The sequence below is a fragment of the Cystoisospora suis genome, assembly GCF_002600585.1.
Source record: "Cystoisospora suis strain Wien I chromosome Unknown contig_1374, whole genome shotgun sequence".
Lineage (NCBI taxonomy): Eukaryota > Apicomplexa > Conoidasida > Eucoccidiorida > Sarcocystidae > Cystoisospora > Cystoisospora suis.
The window spans coordinates 10,627-29,582 of record NW_027154174.1 but is presented as its reverse complement, the minus strand read 5'-3'; the positions used below and the strand labels follow the sequence as shown (position 1 = coordinate 29,582).

Sequence of the window (18,956 nt, the reverse complement as noted above, 5' to 3'; positions counted from 1 at the left end):
AGCTATCTATCTATCTTTCTATCTTTAATCTGTCTCTTTATGTTTCTATCTATCTATCTATCTTTAATCTATCTATCTATCTATCTACTCACATATCTCCCTGTCAGAATGGTCTTTCCCTCGATCTTTCCCCTGTGTGTCTTCTTTTCTACAGTCTTAAGCTGTCGTTATTGCCCTCAATTGAAACGTCTTCCGCTTCAGGAGAAACGCTTGTTTGTTTCTCCAGCTCTTTCATCTTCGTCTTCAACTTTTTCTCCTCCTTCCTCCCTGACTCTTCATTCGCTTCCTTCTTCATCGTCTTGCTCTTCACCCCCGTCAAGCCCTGACTCGCAGAAGAGAACAAGATCCACCAGGGGACATTCACAGCGCCACCTCCCTGTCTCTTCATCCTCCTCATCGTCATATCTTGAACTTCGCCGCAAACAAGAAGATCTAGGAGGACAACGAAAACAAGAAGATTACGCGAGATCATGGTGGTGTCAGCAAAGATATGCACAGGAGTGGTGGCATAAGAGAGGCGGAGGTGTTTGGTGGCAGCATCTTGAAGATGAGAAGGAAGAAGCTCTGTGGGGTGAGAGAGAAAGAAAATCCACATGGAACGATCAAGTCAAGTCAGGAGGCAAGTGGTGGAAGGAGTTTCATGGAGCTAAACCGTGGTGGTGTCAAGAAGCAGAAAGTCATGCATGGTGGCAAAGATATGAGAAAGGAAAGAAAGCGTGGTGGGAAAGACCACGTCTAGAAAGCTCCAAGTATCTCCATCAGTGGAGAAAGTTACACTATCAAACAGGTGGATGGCATAACATGGTAATGCTCGACAATAAACCTTCTTCTTCTTCGTCATCTTGTTTTTCTTCTTGTTTCTGTACCAAGATGACAACCGCGAGCTCCATTCTTGAGAGAGATCGAGCTTGTCCTTCTTCTTGTAGTCTTCATCGTAGGGAGGGGGGTTCCCCCAGGAGAACAGCGGCGTCTCTCTGCTCTTGTCTCGGTGAACAGGAGAAGGGAGAAGGAATGAGTAGGAGACAGAGAGGAGAAGAAGAAGGTGGGGGGGGTGGGAAAGAGAGAGATGTCACAAAGGAAGGAGCTGCCTTAGAGTGTGGAGAGACTATGAGGAGGAAGAGCAAGAAGAAGAACCATGACGGCTGGGGATGGGAGAGCAACACAAGCGGTATGGATGAGGAGCATGAGGATGATGAAGAGAGAAGAAGAAATAGGAGTAGTAGTAGTAGCGGAAGAAGAAGAACACATGGCGATGGCGTGAAGAAGACCGTGGATGAGGAGAAAGGCGAAGGAGGCGAGAGGGAGACAATAGAAAGAAGCGAATGGAAAAAAAAAGATGAGGAAAGTGAAGATGAAGATGGGATGAATGCGTGTTGTCGCTGCTCAAGAAGAGGAGAAAGAAAGGGAGAGGAAGAAGAGGAAGAGAAAGAGAAGAAGACCTATACAATGATGGAGAGATTAGTGACTACAGGATCGGATGGTGTATGTATACTCTGGAAGAAAGAAGGCGACGATGGAGAATGGATACCTGAGAGAGAATTCCTAGGGCATGAGAAGTAAGGAAAAAACAACAGGCGGCTCTTCCTTCATATTCTTCTCTTCTTTAGAGACATACAAAGAACAGAGAGACACGACAACACTTGAAGGAATGGGGTAGCTGGAGAAGAATAGCATCATATAGACACATAGATAGAGATACGTAGGCGAGAGATGAATAATACGTACAAGACAGGTATGGAGAGAGGTACACAGAGAAGAGATAGATGATAGATACTCAACAGGCAGATAGAGGTAAAGAACAGATAGACGGTGAAGAGGAAGAGGGAGTTGTCTTGGTGGTACATCTGCTATTCTTGCTATATCCCTGCCTAGATTCTGGTCGACGAGCTTTTTTCGTTTCTATGGTGTATATACAGTCGCTACCCTTCAAAGTATAATCCTGCCTCACCAGGTTTCTCATAAGACAAAACAGTTCTTCTGAGTATTTTTCCTCTTTCTTCATGCAGGTGCTCTCGTGCGCTACGTCGAGGGGATATACATATATCTGTATCTCTGTATGTCAGTGGCAAGTCGCATCCTGGTATGTGTGTATGTCTATATCTATTTCTCTCGCATGAAGAGGGAGGCCCAGCTGTATGTACACCTGGAATGCACAGCACATCTAGATAAGTGCCAGTGGCGCGATTCTTTTGATAGCTTGCACGTAGCCATCTCAGATAAAATGAGGGAGATTGTTTTTGTCTTGTCTCGTCTTTTTTGTCTTCTCTTCAGATGGGTGTGGGATTGTGCTTTCAGCGAAGACGGGAGAGTTTTCGTTACAGCTGGCTCCGACGGAACGTGTAAGCTCTGGTGTGTAGAGACAGGTAATAAGCTCTTAGATTATCTTCCTGAAAGACGCCATCCTCTCTCGGTCAATGGAAGAAATCTTCGAAGTGACAAGGTGAGCCTTCTCTCTTTTCTCTTCTCTCCTTCCTGATGTCTTCACATGCAGCAGCAAATATAGATAGATAAATATGTGTTCGTAGGTTTGTTAATATACTCCCTCTAGATAAGTTCTATCATCTTGTCCATTTGCCCAGTGTGATCCACTCGTCTACACAAGCTAGGAAAGACCTGAGCTTGCAAACACCTTCCTACATACACTGTCAGAGAGGCACTTGGGCCGACCAGACATATCTCACCTTCATCTCTTTATCCTAGTCAGGCAAAGCGTCCTCTCCTCTATCGGTTCTTTTACTCACACACCTCCATTATACTCGACACTCTTCCTATCATGACTCTTCTCTTGGTTTTCTCTCTTTTCTTAAAGCTGACCTTCTTTACTTGGCGCCCTTTCTTGCAACTTCATCTTGTGTCTAAGCGTTGGAACTATCAGCGCTTATGTTCTGTCTCAGTCTTCTACTAGGACATGTCTGTATACACAGCTTTAAGTTTGATATCTAGTTATACAATGAACTGTCTCTCTCTCTTCTTAGGCCGACAAATACAAACATAGAGTTCCGCCCGGGCTATCTTTTCAAAGCTGTTGTTTTGATCGATCCTCTTGTTGTGCAGGCTCTCCTGGCGGTAGCTTTGCTTGATTTTCCTTTGACGTATGTCTGATTGACGGGGCGGAGAGCTGAATGAAAAGGCTCCGTCGTTGTCATGAAGAGATCCAAGTAGACTGGGTGATCCAGGAGAAGGGGAAGAATGGACTTGTAGATTCAAATAGAAGAGAGATATGGATAGATATATAGATAGAAGACAGGTAGATAGGAGATAGAAAAAGGCTGGGTGCGAAGGGAGGAGAACAAGGGAAGGAAAGGAGCGAATGAAGGAGACAAGAGGAAACAGGTGTATGTACACCTGGGGATTTGTTACTCTATGGGGAGCACCGACAAAACAAGCTCTCGTATATCGATCGACCGGACTGTCTCTAGTGCTGGTGAAGTCCTTTTTTTCTTTCTCTCACTTTTTCTTCTTCTGTTTTCAAAGTGAGAGAACGACGTTCCGATCGATTCTGTGTTTCTTAGCGAATTTTTCCGTTTTCTTCTCGGCACGTAGGTGGATAGCTAGCTATTCCACACCCCCGCCGAAGCCGGCATATTTGAATTTAAGACGTTCAGCCTATTTTTTCTTTTTTTTCGGTGCTCTAATAGGTAGACTTCCATTTGAATAGAGGAATGAGCACATAGTCTTTCAGCTTCTTCTTTTTCTTCCTCTTCTTTATCTGTCTGCTCTTCCAGAGACTTCGTGTCTCTGGCATGAGATTTTAGGTTCTCACAATGAATAAAAGAGAGGTAGATAGGTAGGTAGGTGATTGAGAAATAGATAGATAGAGAGAGAAGAGGAGAGAAGAAATGGATATTCATTGTCATGAAGATAATGATACACCAAAGAGATTCTCAACGGGCCAGGGAATGGCGAGGTACTTCCCGTTTTTTATGATGAAGATAACAATGAAGAAAATGACGAAGGGTTCTTTTATGTTCAGGAGTCGGATAGAGGCTCTTTTGCCGTTTTGCTGTGGGACCAGGGAAGCTGACTGAGCTTCCTTTCTCAAGTCTGTGACCCATAAGAAAAAAGAACCTTGTAGACAGCAAGTTAGCTGTTTCTGTTTTCTTAATTCTTTCGTGTACATGATTACCGAGTTTGTCGATGAAGTCTGCCGGTGCCTCGTCAGAAATCACCCGAGGCACCGGCGATGACAACGTGAGACCAAAACCGAAGATAAAGAAAGGGGCGATCCAGATTGCTCGCCAAAACGCCCTTCGTCTCGATTGTCCAGTTGCACTGATCATTTCACTCACTCCCTCGCTGGTGTCCATCCTTTGTTTTTTTGTCCGTTCATTCATTCTCTTTCGCCTTTCTCCTATCACTTTTTTGTCTTGTCGACGTGATGGTTGAGTAAGGCGTAAGGGGGCGGGGGTGGGGGGATGTCAGTGAGAAGGCAGGTGTCCTTTTGTTTGAGTGTCTTTTTACTGGTGAATTCCTTGAGTGAGTACGTATGCGTGGTTCCCCAGCAAGTCTCTATCCGGATGGAGAAAAGAAGAGAGAAAGAGAAGTTATTCATCATTTCAACGAGAAAGATAGGAAGCAAAAGAAGTCTTTGATTGGCTGAGTCGTTATGAGTCTGCTACGCTAACCATTGAATCCGATTGGGGTAGCGATGAAACTAAGATCGAGAGGGTGAAGCGATGAGTGGACAGGACAGATAGAGTAGATGAAGAAAGAGAAGAACCATGAACATTCGTTATGCTGTGTACGAAGACAGTCCCAGCGTACAGGGGTGATCAAAGTCCTTAAGAGAAAAAGAACCGAAATTTTTTTCTCTCCATATCAGGCGTAAACAGCGTTCATAAGTGAGGTAGATTGGTAGCATCCATCACTTTCGTCTTTAGGAGAACTTTATCTGAGCTGGTTCTATTCGTTTTAATATGTGTGTATCGGTGTACTATGTCCTCACGATAACAGTGGTACCGCGTATTCTTGCTTTTTTTTTTGGATGAGATCGCCCAAAGAGAGGGCACAGTCGTCTTCTGTCACCAAACAATTTAGGTTGTTTCAGAAAAATGAGGAGGCAAGGTTCGTTACCGGTGGAGAAAGATGATGTCTTACATGTATGAATGAAGGAAGCTCGTTAGCTGGGAAGACAGAAGATTGATTGGCTGCTATTTGTCTTTGAGGGAGAGAAGAGAATGACGCCTCTTCTTTTTTTGTTCTGTGTCGGGGAAAGACAAGATCACAGCTAAAATAACGGCCAATGGGATTTTTCTGGTCTTGACCGTGTTAGGTCTGTCCTTGTCCCCGCTTTCCCCTTCTACGTCTTCGTGTCTCCGTGGTAGCCGGAACTGTAAGCTGAGTGAGTAGATAGAGTGTAGAAAGGTGAGAAAAGAAAACAAACGACTAGGAAGATAGGATTGACTCTAGTCACGCCAGTTCGACCGAAACTGAGAAACCAGCCTGATAATACCAGACAGGTGCCTTTTGTCTCAGCAGCGAAAGCTTCTCTGATGCACATGGGACAAGACGGCTGTCTGTCCGATTTGTACGAAAAAAAAAAAGGACTTCATTTTTTTTTTTGCTCTCTTTCAGGTGAAATGAACCTTGAGGGGAGAATAGCATAGCCATTTGACGTGAATTTTTTTTTCCAGATAGGACTGTTTTCCTATCGGATAGCATCATTGTTCAAGGTGGTAGGCTGTAGTGAGGTTGGGCTTTTCAAGAAATCCATGCTGCCGTAGCTTTTTGGTTGGCTCTCCCTCGAAAACAAACAAGCCCGTGAATGGGGAGGGTTTAGGGTCCGCTCCTGCGGTGTTATTTGTGATGGATCGGAAAAGCGACAAAACTTTTGATTGTTGAGGTATGATGCTGCCTATTTTTGTAACATGCCTTTGCGGATGCTCTAGACCAAACGCGTCTACGAGAAGACGAACTGTTCGGACGGACCCATTTTCTTTTTCATCCGGGAAGTAGTAACCTGTCCTAGGGGAATCTCACAAGTTGTGATACGTTTAACACTCCAAGAAAGAAGCAGCTGAGCTCACCAGTAGGTAGATCCTGTAGACACGCCCGATTAGATAGGATGACTGAATGTTGTAACGTGAAGAACACGAGAAAACGATGAGAGGCAGCGCTTACCCAGACAAATCCTTTCTGCGTACACAGGCAGGTTCTCATTCATTCGACTCGAAAAAGTTCGGTGAAGAGTAAAGGGGAGAACCGCAGAGAGAATAAGTGGTGAGAAAGTGAAGAGGTTGGAGTGACATGGTTCCTTCAGGCTGCTCGGAACAACCTGTCGGTCAGCGGTGACCAAGTCTAACTGTTGTTTCGTGATTAGGCCGCAGCTACCACTTGTGAGAATGAAGTGATCCTTCATAGATTGTGAATCGGCAAGGAAGCCCCCAGCGAGGCATTTCAGTGTCAGACAGCTGTAAGGTGGATAGCGGTTTAGTTATTTGGTAGCTAATGCGGAGAAGTGTTATTCGCTTGAGCCGTAATCTCGCATCCGGTTCTGACTTTCTGCAGATGACAACGAGATGATGGAGCTTCACCATTCAAAGGTCGGGATCCAGCAGGACCGGTAACTGAAGAGTATGATAATGTGGATCCAAATGAAAAAACTTTTGTCGAACAACCAGCAGAGACAGCTAGTCTTTTTCTCAGCCGAAAGCTTCCTTGGTCCACATCGGGGCCAGACGGCTGTCCGTTAACAACAGACGCTCGAGCTCATTCAGTCTCGTCATAGCCTGCACAAACCAGCACATATCCACGCAGTTGTAACGAACCGGCAGAGCTGCAGCCATGACTTCTGCCAAATACCCAACATGCGAAGAAGCCATGGACTCCTTGTAGCCGGCCGGCTTTAGCGAAAAAGTTGTTCGTGGTGATGCCTCTTGTTACCAGAAGGGGTTACACTACCCCATATCTTCTCATCCATTCTCCGGTAGCACATCTGTAGCCTTAGGGCTGACGTCGACATAGAAGAACCCCTCCGTGTATGGGTCCGGCAATAGGAAGGATGCAACTACAGTCACTTGAGTGAGCTATGTTTTTACAGCAAGCTAGACCACCGAGAGCCAGTTAGTAGAATGTCGGAGTGCCGTGAAGGTGGAATGACAAAGTCTTCGAATGGAGGCAGGGCATCCTGAAGGGTTACAATCGGATAAGGGTTTCTATGCGTCGGGCGCCGCTTCTAGGAGAGAAACATGGTAAGTAAGAGGCTTTACCTGCACCTCGTGCCGGTGGAGACGTTGCTCCAAAATGCGGATCTTGAAAACGATTTCGCTCTGCTGTTCCTCGATGCTCATTCCTTCCTCTTCTTCTTTGTTGATGAATCCTGTGTCGTGATTATTTTCTTTCATACGGCGCTGCTGGGCTTCCTGATACGTGGGGTAAACGAGATAGTAACGGCGGACGTCCGCAGGTCGATCAGTTGTCATTTATCCGAGAAAGGAAACACCAGGGCCGTATTCAAACAGGGCGAACATATGCCGTGAGGTGGTTTGCTCATCTGCACCATTCACTGCGGCAAGCAGAAGTTCGCAGTTGCCGCGTGGGAACTCTCCCGGTACGAGCCAGGGTGTCTCTTCTTTCCATCCTTCGCAATTTCAACTTTTTATGTCAGCTAGTGCGTTCTTTAGTTCCCACAGAGCTGTTTCAGCCCAAGATTTCAACTTTTTATGTCAGCTAGTGCGTTCTCTAGTTCCCACAGAGCTGTTTCAGCGCAAGATTTCAAAAGCCCAAGGCACCCACAGTCCCTATCTAACCTTAAGCCGCTTGAGCTTCTCCTGCTGTTCTTGAAGCCGTTGCTGGATCACGGCGGCCCGGTGAAGCATTCGTTTCTGACGCAACATGGACGCACGACGTCTTACGGCTTTGTGAAACATAGAGCGATCAATTCGAAGAGAAAGACCGCTGCGTACGGTAGTTCTCTCTCAAGCCGAAAAGTTCTTCTTTCCTGGTTTTGCGAGGAAAAAGAACAGACACCCGTGATGGAGAGAAGCCACGACTTCGTTGTGATCGTAAACTCTCTGTGCCGGTCGTGGAGTTAGGGAGATAGGAAGAATGGCGGACGAATATGGACCAGCCGTTGTGACCCAGGAAATATCACACCGAGAGCAGCATGGAATGGCAAGATATCTTTCTTATCGTTCAGGAGTCCCCGATCAATACACGCTGTCTTTTAGCAATGCATCAGGACGCGGATAGGAAGAGCTGAAGCGCGGACACGGCGGGAGCTTGCGGTATCAAGTGACTGAGAACCTCCACGTACTTCAAAGAGGGGGTACGGCTGCTATACGTCACAGCTATTGACAAAGAAAGCTCACCCTCATGTCGTTCTTGCACCGCTTGGCGATGAGCTCCGCCGTAGCTGCGTCAAGTGCTCGGCCTACGGATATAAGTCCCAAACTCAACAGACACAGTTTAGCGCTAAAGCCAGGGAAGAACCTACGAAGAATCCCCCGTACTGATACAGCTTGTCTTCGACAAACGGATGAGCCTTCATGCCCTACGGGTTGTTCCAGCGTAGATGGCGTTTGACTCTCGCACAGGAGTCGTCAAAACAGTGGAGAGAACGCCGGTCGAAAAGCAATGATGAAGAGCCATACGAGCGACCAACGTACTGCGGTAACTTCGCCCCTACCCGCACCGGTGACCAGGCGGGCGGCATGGCTCTTTTACCCGTTGACGACGACCCCCATGGTGAACCAAGTTTTACCACAGACCGACATGCAAAGTACGCTGCCTTTTCTACTCCATCGTTTTGTGAGCTCAGGCGTACCTCTGAATTCGACGAAATACGGGGCCAGGATGTCAATCTGAGAAACAGATATTTGATCGGTGACCAACGGCGCCGGTGATCTGCCGCTAGGCACATGAGAACTTCCACGTGTTGCGTGACAACATCTCTCTTTGGAAGGCTCTTCGTCTACAAAAGTACATCTTGTACGAGCTGCCTCCTCTACAGGGTTGAGAACTTCAAGCTATTTCCTTTGTTGACCGTCATTGCCCCCCTCCCCCCCCCCAGAGAATGTGTTTCGGCTTGTAAGGCGCGGCTCTGTCTCCGCGAGGGGGAGAATGCCAGTAGGCGAGTACTAGCGCTCTCGGAGTCCTACTAGGCTAAGTGACAGCTTCAAGCCAGCCGAAGTGCGCTGGTATCAGTGCCTGAGCCACCCGGAACCCCTCGATCTTTCTTTGCATACGCATGCGAAGGTCTGTCTTCTGTACGAAGCCGACAACACGTACGAAGAGACCGGCGAGGCTTTCCAGGCTCTGGTCTTATTCATAACTCCTCCGAAAACTCCGGACTGGATGTCCTGACGGCGCTCCCGGCATCTGTCGTTTTCTTCACCGGATCTTTGCACAATTAGCTTGAAAGCGTTAGTGCACTCGCGTAGTCAGCTGCTCTTCGATGTTCTGGAAACCTACCTCCTCACTTTCCTTCTGTTTTTGTTGTGCTTCCTGGGCCTCCTTCTCTTCCACGTGGTTTTTAAGGAGTTCCCGAGCGGCGTCGTACACTGTTGGCTGCAGGGTGTGCTTTGTGTGGACAGGAGCAGCCGCTGTCTCTTCCGGTTTAGCGCCCTCGCTTCCTGGCTGTGCTCCAGAGTCGCCGCCCTCCTTTTCTCCACCTTGTGCCCCGTTGCTGTTGGCAGACAGAGGACGAGACGCTGCCGCGGCACTGTCTCGCAGACCAAGCAAGTGTCTTTCTTCCAGTTCACGCGCAGCTGTGATCGCTGCTTCTTGCTGGCCTCTCCACTGTACGGGCAGCAAACAAATCTCCAGCAGCCTTAAGTTTCTTCTAATGTGCTTCGGTTTCCAGACGGAATCACACGGTACATCCCTGCATGGTGTGCACATTTTTAGAGCAGAGCACATTGTAGTGCATGCGACACAAGCACTTTTCTGCGTATCGGCAAGCTGTGAGGTGACCATAGATTGGCGCACCATGGCATGTCGCAGACGAGGTCCCTAGTGATCTGTTTCCCACACTGAGGTTTCACATTTCCCGGACGTGCGAACATTACCGGCTACGAATGCGATGCTGGCGCACAAAGGCAAGGAGATTCTGGCTATTACAACTGACGGGGACTCACCACATGAATTTGATACGCTTGGTCGACGACGAAGTTCCGGAACCGCATCACTATCTCCTTCTGGCGCATTAAGTATCGATGGAGCTGTACACATCAACGGCGCTTCAGGACAGTGGAGAACTTGTTGCCACAAGGTCTCCATAGCGTCTCCTCACAGCCGTGTACGCTTGGCTCCTTGGCGACAGTTTTACCACGATACCAAGTCTCTCCGAGGACTCAGTCATGACGCATCCTGCTAAAGAGGGGTACTCTGATGGCGCCCAATCTCCGGTCTCTACTGGTGGCTGACTGTTGAACAAGAGTTGAAAGGATCTCCGGCTCCCGAACAAGGGCGCCAGAGATCCTTCCAACTCTTGCGCCAACGGGGTAGCCGTGGATGAGTCCGGTCCGCGTGTCACCGGCCTTGTAGTTCGGACAGGCAGCTCGTTCTGACTTCGCGGACATTTTCCACCTCGCCGCAAGTTCGATCTCTCTCGCGCTGCAGCTATAGAGGAACGAAACACTCGCGGTGCCTTCCTGCAGGTACTGTTTTAGTCTCGTACCTGCTTTTCGTCAGGAACATCTCTCTGAAAGGTCTTGACGAATGCCATGTATTCTTCGTCAACTTCCAGTGTGGCCTGCTTCTGTGAGGGTACAAGAGAGAATATCGATGCGGTGCAAGAGTCAGCAGGGAGCAATGAAGTCCTGGAGCTACAACCGCATGGCACGAGACTGAACCCCTCGCTTTTGTCGGCCCAACCGAAGAGTCGAGCCTCCGCATCAGATGGATAAACTTACGCGTTTGAGCATCAGAACTGGCTCTATAATGGAGCCTTCCGCATGGTGGTAGCTGATACGGACTTTCTCCTCCGGCAGGTAGTAAACTATTTTACTTTCATCTTCACTGGCGTCCTTCTGCAGGAACGTCATACAGCGTGCATACCCCGTGTCTCTCATGATGGGCATTGGAATCAGACATCAAAACGAATCTACCAAGCGCGCTGACACCACATCGATAGTGCTCCCGAGACAGGGCCGGTTCCTACTATCTATCAAGCAGTTTCGTGGCGGCGTTAATGCGTTGCAGACTGGACCCTTGAAGTGCAGCAGTGCTTGCTTCACTCTCTCTACAATAGGTCTCTGCCGCACAGATGTATATGTCAGGAACGGCAGAGAAAGGTGCTAAAAGCCGTTTTTCCAGTGCACCTTTTCCGTCTGGTTCTCACCGTTGGATCCCGAGAGAACTTTTCGGACACACGAACAATCGGCATAAGGCCAGTTACCATCTGCAGGCCCAGACGAACAGAATATTAAAGGTCTGGAACACGTCGAGCAGTAGAGAACACATGGTTCCTCTGTCGAAGATTTCACTCCTGAGCCGAGCACACCAGCAAACTTCGGCCCTTCGATCCGCTCGGTTTTCTCTCTATTCAGAAACGCCGCTACCGGATCTCAACTTCTTTCGCCACTCCCTAGATCGAACACGCTGCGGAGCACACGTTTTGCGCGTCCGCGCTGATCGCGCCATACACTTTCGATATGGCTTCCTCTGCGGATGCTTCATGAAGGCTTCTGCCAAAAGAAGTGGGTCTGTCATCGAACGCTAACCCGTATTTTCTCTCGTGCCGAGTCGAGGTCGTCACCTAGTGTGATGGACTGATAAATACGCCGATCCTCGCGGCCTTCAAACTCTTCGAACATTTTCACACCAATCACCTGCACAACCGACGAATCTGAGAGAGAACATTCGCTGACGAGTCCTCATCGTAGAATGACACGGGCTGAGAGCCGGTCACCCTGTGGAGAAGGGATACCCAGTCAGCGAGTGCTGCTTTGAAATAAAGATGGTATAGTTTCAGATCTCACTCGTGCACGGAAAGAGACACAGCCCGGTTATTCTCAACAAGAAATTCACATGTGCTAGCCAAGAAGGGGTGCGCCCCGTCTTTTATGTAAGCCACGCACGAATCCAGAACTATCAGGGCTCATGCGCCCATCCGAGAATTCACCATTTGGTTTCCGTTTCTTCAGCTCGTTCAGTGCGTCTTGCAGGTTGGTGTTAAGCCGGGTGAAATGGTCGCTTAGGCAGAGGTGATTTCAGTTCAGAACTGAAGGCCTGGCACGTCCGCTCGCTTCTGGCCGTGAACAGCGGAACTGTCGCGACTCGGATAAGCTCGGATAAAACTGCTATAAACAGACTTACCTCCACGTGGCGAACGAGACCATCTAACCTGCGCCACACAGCCACATCAGTTACTTGGGGATACATGTCCATGCAGAGTGGAGCAGGGTGACAGGGATGTTGTGCAGAGAAGGCAGCTTTGCTTTGCCCCTGCTGATCTTGGATCATGCGGCCTACAATCCATTGCCAACTGGTAAGGGACTTTCCTGAGTCAGCTCGCAGGCATATAGCGTTTGTTGCCTTTGCAACAAAAAAACGAAGGCTATACCTTTGCGCTGCGGAGCTGACCCCGGGTCTGATTACGTCTCCATGGGGTTACAGCGGTGACTCAGTATGCGTACCGCTGCGGTGATGTAGCTTTCTTACGAGACGTGGATCTGGGTCTTCAGGAATCAGGCTACAGCTCACCTGGACTTATAGAACAGAAGCTCCCGCTTGATTGCTTCCACCTAAAAATGCACGAAACAGAACTTCAGTTCCCAATGAGGCTAGCACAAGTGTCGTTGGCCGCTGCTCTAAAGTATCACGTAGGACACATGACAGCTGCGTCAGGCGGAGGTGACGGTGCACTCCCCCGTCCCCCTCATTGAGCGCTGAGGTGATCCGTGATCTTAGACTGTAGAATGACGCGAGTCACAGTAGGGCGCTAATCCCCCTACTGTACCTACGTAGCTCCTTAGTGCAATGCAGGGCGTCCTTTCTTCGCAGCTTCCGCGTGTACACGCGAGAAGTGCTCGTCACTGTCGCCAGTGCGAGCTGACCTAGACCCGCTAGAGAGCGGTGGTGTGTGGATCGAAATATAGGGCTTGAAAATACATGCTCTCACTGTTCTCAAACTGCAGACGACGATTGTGCTCTCCTTTGCCGAGAACGCGGCACATAGCAAAGGGCATCCTACGTGTGCTGACTGCAAGTTTCTTCAGTTCTATAGAAGGGAATATGAGGCGTATGCATTCTCGAATCATCGAGCATGACAGGGTGTAGTTCTAGGTGGCGGTGACCGGGATCGCGTCCATTTGCTTACTTCGATCACCTCCTTCAGGCTGCTAGGGGTTCCAGGCAAGTATCTTTCGATGACCTTTCTCTCGTCTGGGTATCTTATACGCTCGACCATGCAGTCTCTGGCACCCACGCAGAAGACGAGCACCCAACGGGGTGCTGGGACTGTCGGCGCCAGCGGCCGAAGCCTCATCTACAATGAAAGTGAAACTGTCGCTGTTTCCTGTCACCCCACCGTCCTCGCGTTGTCCTACGTAGTACGGCCGTTGCTCTCTGTCAGGAAGCGAATACACACTAGCTGAGAGCGACGGTTTCTCTACAAAGAACAGCCGGCAACAGCTGCGTCTGAGCTTTCGGACGGAGGTATCGAGGAATCTTGTGCGCATGCTTGTCCGGGGTGCCGAGTGAGAAAAAGGCTACGCGGCGTTCAGACCTTCGTTGCTTGAACGTTTCCCAAATCTGGTAAATTAAGGTCCTCTGACAGTCTTTAAATAGTGTCACCCGTTTCACGAGGCCGTCCGGCTGCACACCATCACAAGTGTGAGAGCAGAAGAGCAGCTGCCCGACTGAGGTGTCCGGGAGCTGGCACCTCAGCAAGTTCTTCCTTCGGGGTCCATGTAACTGTTTGGGTGTTTCGAACGTCGAACGAAGTCCCTGTTCCTTAGAAGTCTATGACGGTTTGTGCTGCTCCATTGTAGACATCGGAGCAGTACGAATGAAAATCAGAGCGACGGTCTTCTGAAGTAGTGTTGCAGCTGACGGGACACGCTCTGCCGGGTGGTCGACCGGACCCAGCCATATTTTCTATCTGTCACGCCCCCGGCAACCAGAGAACCGGAATACAAGGCGCTGTCCAAAGTACGAGTCTGTGAACCGGGTCTTCCCGGATGTTGTGCCCTAGCTATGACTGTGCCCGCAGAGCACTCCATGCATGACAGGAACCAGAGACGTCACACCGGCTTGCACAGCGACTGACCTGAGAGTACAGGGCGAAACACTCCACCTTGCACTTCTTGTAGAACGTCGTCTTGCTCAGCCCGTAATACCGCTTGATGATGTCATCGCGTGTAAGCTCAAATCGATCTGCCCAACTAAGTGGCGCTTGAAGTACCTGTAAGGTGACGCGCAGTTTCAATGGCTTGCCAGGCGCTCTCACACGAGGCCTGCGCGGTCTGTTACAGTAAAACCGGCGGCTTGCAGTAACGGTGAGCGCCCTACAGGCCTCTGCGCGAGGCGTGACATTCAGAACCACGACATTTCGAAGGATTGTCACAAGTGAGCTGGTTTGCCGGGCTTCTAACGCATTGGCCCAGGAAGCACAGGAGCACTATCCCGGCGGACAGTGTGTACAAAAGAAGCCACTTCGCCTTTCCTCACCGGAGGCTTGTTTCTCAAGGTTTGGTCAGCAATAGAGAACTGCATTTCAGATGGCTCCTCTTCTTCTGTAGGCTGAACATTCAAATCCCACGCAGCTAGGCGTTATAGCACATCGGTGAATAAAGCGGACTCGGGAATCATGTGGGAGGAGGTGACCCTGGGCACCCGCATCTGCGCGCTTTCCCTGGTACATCCGAGAAACGAAAGGCTAGCAATAGCGGATCTTGAATAGAACAATGTGACATCAGTTAAGCAAAAAGAGGCAGTGGCCTGCCGCAGCCAACAGAGCCGTGCAAACGCAGAAGTGACGCCTTTAAGTAGTTCGTACCCTTTTTCGAGGGTTGCTGGAGGCTGATGGCTGAGATGGCATTATACTTCTTACCTCTCACGAGCAATCAGAGAGACATAAATGCGTCAGATACCCTAACGTGGCCTCATTTCAGTTTGGAGCGTAGGGGCTAAATGCAGCTCCATCAGTGCCCCGTGCGGATCTGATCGCTCACACCGTAGTCCCTATACTTCTTTCTCCTTACTCCTGATTTCTTTAGGAGGATGTACTCGAAGAATCGAGTATTGTACAGGTCCCACTGGAGCTGTCGCACCGGCGACCGCATCTGCATATTCACCTGTAACGGCGAAGGCAAACAACGAGACACTGGCCCTATGCGGTTCAGGGACATTGATATTCACTCAGTGCTGCGTTCTTGAGGCCCCCTCTTTCGCCAGCACGGTATCCGCTCCTCAAAATATTCTGACTGCGCTCTGCAGCTGTGAGCAGCACGCAGCTAGGCAGCCATCTAAACGGCCCAAACCTCCCAAGCGGCAGACCGCGGAGCGTAAAGAGACACTGGGTAATGAAGTCGGAGTTCTGAAGAAGTGCCGGGGTCCCGATATCCATATTTTTGAGCGCGAATTCACGACGGATGACTCGGGTGCTGGCAAAAGCCTCTGGCAACACTTCACGTTTTCCACAAAACCGGGCTACCAACATAACGACTGCTGTGGGGTGCAAGCTTTGGCCGCGTGTCGCTCCGAGCAGTTTTGCGCGGCACTGTGCGTTCAGGCCGAAGTTCTATGTTGTGTCAGATCACTCTGGACCTTCGCCTCACTTACCCAGAAGTTTTCGTGATTCCACACGAAGTGCACCGCTACATATGGTGCCTCTGGCAGGGAGTACACCCGACCTACAAGCCAAGGATCGAGATTGTACACCTTGTCACAGATGATGCTGCTTTGAACAACGCTGGTGAAGCCATTCTAGAGACACGATACCACAGTTTCGGTAGCCCACATCAATGTGATTACCAGTTTTCATCTTCTGCACGTTTGTCGCTCCATGCAGCTGGACTAACATCACAGAGGACCCTTCTAGGCAAGCGTATTGTAGCAGGGCAAACTTAGCTGCGGAGACATCTCTACGTCAAAACACGTGGAAAGAGTCCACGGCCGAGGTCCAAGTATGCGAACGAGTGTCGGATTGTTTTGATATCTGTGCCTTCTCAACTACAATGCCTTTGTATCTCAGCACTGTAACAATTGAAGTGACTGTGTAGCTAGGGGAAAGACTTCCCTTCTCCTCGCTACACATTCACTTCAATTCCCCCACTGGAACAAGGAGGGCTGAGTCAGGGTCCGGGGGCACATGCAGATTTCGGAGTTAGTGTGGCCAGTAAGAACGAAGTTCCGATCAGCGGAGTGCCAGTGCTTTCGGAAGAAACTGCACTGTGAGGCAAGAGCGGGAAAGGCATCACTTTGGAAAAGTTCTCGAATCTACAGATGACATCTAGGAAGGGGAGCTTGACCAGGCCGAACTCGAGACAGCTCCGAAGGAACTTCCGACGATCCCGTTACCTGTCGTCGGCTCAATGAAAACATCTTCCTGTACTCCTCGTTTGCCCTTTTTGATCAATACCCAGCAATGAATTCGCTCGCCTTCATAAGGGTCATCGGTGTCGACTATGTCGCCGTTCTCTACAAAAATCTGCTCGTTCTCAGCCTGAAATTGGGAAGCAGGGCAGATATATACGTCAGAGGAGTCTGTTTGTCTCTCTCCTGTTACTTCTCGGCGAGTCTTTCAGTGTGTTTCGGCCGATCCGTACGTGCTCCGTATTGTCTGGCTGAGTGGTAGAGCTCGTCCGCGTATCACTCGCTGCCTTATGACAAGATTCCAGGCTGTTGTTCCGCACTCAGCTGGCTGCGCTTCCTTCCCCGGACTTCCGGACCGCGCTAGACACCATACGGAAGAATGACTGTGGTAAGGGCGCTCCATGATGCGAGATAGCTGGGGAAGTGATCTTGATAGCACTTGGGTAAGGCGTTTGCCTATCGTCTTCGGGCATGGCACGTACCTTGATTGCAGCTTCCTCTTCTTCCTTTTGCTCTTGAAGCATCTTTAAGAAGATTGACTCGGGAGCTAGCCGCTTTGGAACTATAAACTCGAGGATTTCGTCGTCATCCTGTCAAACAGCCTGGCAGCAACACCGTGTTTTAGTCTGGATACGAAGCCCGCTTGTCACTGTTACATGGCAGGTCATAGCCCTTCTTCCTCGCGGTATGTTTGTCCGGGCCCACCCAAGCTCGGTGAAGCGGAAGCTCACGCGAGATGTCACTTCCCTGGTTTTGTGTCACACCATACACGAGCCGGGCTACGGTATTAACCAGCTGGGAAATTCTTCAGAGAAGCGCGGGAGTAACACAAGTGCCAGGAAGCAAGACACATGGGTTCGTGACCTACTTACATCTTACCTGCCTTGGAGACAGCTAAATCTGCTAGGGCGGCCTCTAGCGGGTACATATGTGAAGCCTGTGTGAGTGCACGCGTATTCCCGGATCTTCAGCAATGTCGAGAGCGGAGTGGCCTCACGTACATCCCTGAGAATGACACGGTCCTCCTCGGCAGCACTGTCGTCCTCCGAAGAGCCGTCGACGCCTGTGCCGCGTAGGTTTGCCGCGGCTTTCGTTTTCTCCTTCTTCCGGGCTTCATCTTCCATTTGATGCCGAACAAATGGCGGCAGCTCGCTTGTCTGCGGAAAGGTAGCACTCTCGTATGCTTTCTGGACGGCTTTCAAAGACAGAAGTCTTCCCAGGACATAGACGGAGTGGTTACTGACTGGTGCGAACGCGGGCTACTCTTGAAAACCTCCCAGATCCAAATCTCAGTCTCCGCCCTAAATAGTCCACAACAGGGACTGTCTTTGACGGCAGTTGACACACTCAGGAGATCTACACCACCTATCTCACCTATAACGGGTAAGTGCGGTGTGGGTTGCTGCCCTTCACTCGCTTAGTAGAGACATACGGGTACATCTCTACGGGTGAAAAACTCAGCAGTGAGTTCCGAGTTGCTGCGTTCGCGACAATCGCAGAGCAGGCGGGCCTTTGGCAACAGTGAGTCAAGCGATGGGATGAAAGAGGGTGTTCATACAGCCCCAGAGCCATCAGCGTTGAAGGTGCACCTGATTGATCTTCGTGATATAAACGGGTGCGCAGCCGGAGACGCAATACGCCTCGTAGCCCTGCCCGATAAGCACCGAGCAGAGGAGAACCGCATAGTCAAAACTGTCTCCTTTGCGCCAGCTTATCACAGAGGTGGGAGCGGGAAGGACGGGCGGGTATTGATTAGGCGGCTCAAGCTCCTCGTACGAGAGAAAATCGGAAAAGAACTCGGCGCACTCCCGGTAGTCATAGCACTCCCTGTCAGTTGGTAAAGGAGCGCACACACCCCCCACGACTTCCTTTTGAGAAAAAAAAAGTCGTCCCGGGAACTCCCCTGCATTCCCACTAATCATTCTTTCGATTGCCGGGAGCTCTCAAGCCGCCCAGGCCGATATAAGGGCGTGAGGTGAAAGCGGTCTTGTCCAGAGACCAAACTATCAACTGATAGAACGGGCAGCAGCGTGTGGCGCTGCACCCTAGGGAGAAGGATTAGGATTATTGCCGCAAGAGCGGAGTCCCATCTCACTTGAAGGGTATTTTTGTAGGCCGGATTGTAGTGGAGACGAACTTCGCCACTCCAAATTCATTCGGAGGAGCCAAGAAAAGAAAACGAGGGCCGTAGATGGTCCTGAACTGAGTTACGTATGAGCAAATCATGCAAACGGAGAAAACGCCTGTCATTCAAATTTGGATTGCTGCAACGAAAAGGTAGAGTACCGTCACCGCGTCTGCGTAAAACTCAATAATCGAGGAGCCTCTCGCATTGACCCGAGACTGCGAAAGGGCGTGCAGTTCAGACAGCGGTATTCTCCCAGGCCTTCCTTGAGAGTTGAGCACTGTACCCGGGGGCGGGCGGTCCCTTCACCCAAGTGCGAGCTTCTCACAGACAGGGAGGAAGTATCGAAAAC

The 18,956-nt window shown here is 50.0% G+C and overlaps 2 protein-coding genes across 2 annotated transcripts; one reads left to right on the top strand and one right to left on the bottom strand.

The window, feature by feature from the left end:
• Nucleotides 1-150: 150 nt before the first annotated feature.
• Nucleotides 151-6,063, top strand: CSUI_003165 (wd g-beta repeat-containing protein; the record flags this gene model as incomplete). Its single annotated transcript, XM_068063363.1, has 3 exons — nucleotides 151-1,556; nucleotides 2,272-2,440; nucleotides 3,055-6,063. Coding segments are annotated over 3 exons (1,623 nt in total), but the record flags the coding sequence as incomplete, so codon positions are not given.
• A 578-nt stretch (nucleotides 6,064-6,641) lies between these two features.
• CSUI_003164 (coiled-coil domain-containing protein 135) lies at nucleotides 6,642-18,681 on the bottom strand (the record flags this gene model as incomplete). The annotated part of the gene is made up of 22 exons (XM_068063362.1): nucleotides 6,642-6,728; nucleotides 7,209-7,361; nucleotides 7,749-7,823; nucleotides 8,310-8,371; nucleotides 8,765-8,801; nucleotides 9,412-9,738; nucleotides 10,077-10,160; nucleotides 10,619-10,699; nucleotides 10,854-10,970; nucleotides 11,664-11,771; nucleotides 12,259-12,286; nucleotides 12,646-12,686; nucleotides 13,262-13,358; nucleotides 13,670-13,758; nucleotides 14,213-14,347; nucleotides 15,147-15,239; nucleotides 15,727-15,797; nucleotides 16,465-16,609; nucleotides 16,962-17,069; nucleotides 17,481-17,636; nucleotides 18,069-18,306; nucleotides 18,575-18,681. Coding segments are annotated over 22 exons (2,439 nt in total), but the record flags the coding sequence as incomplete, so codon positions are not given.
• Between the last annotated feature and the right edge of the window lie 275 nt (nucleotides 18,682-18,956).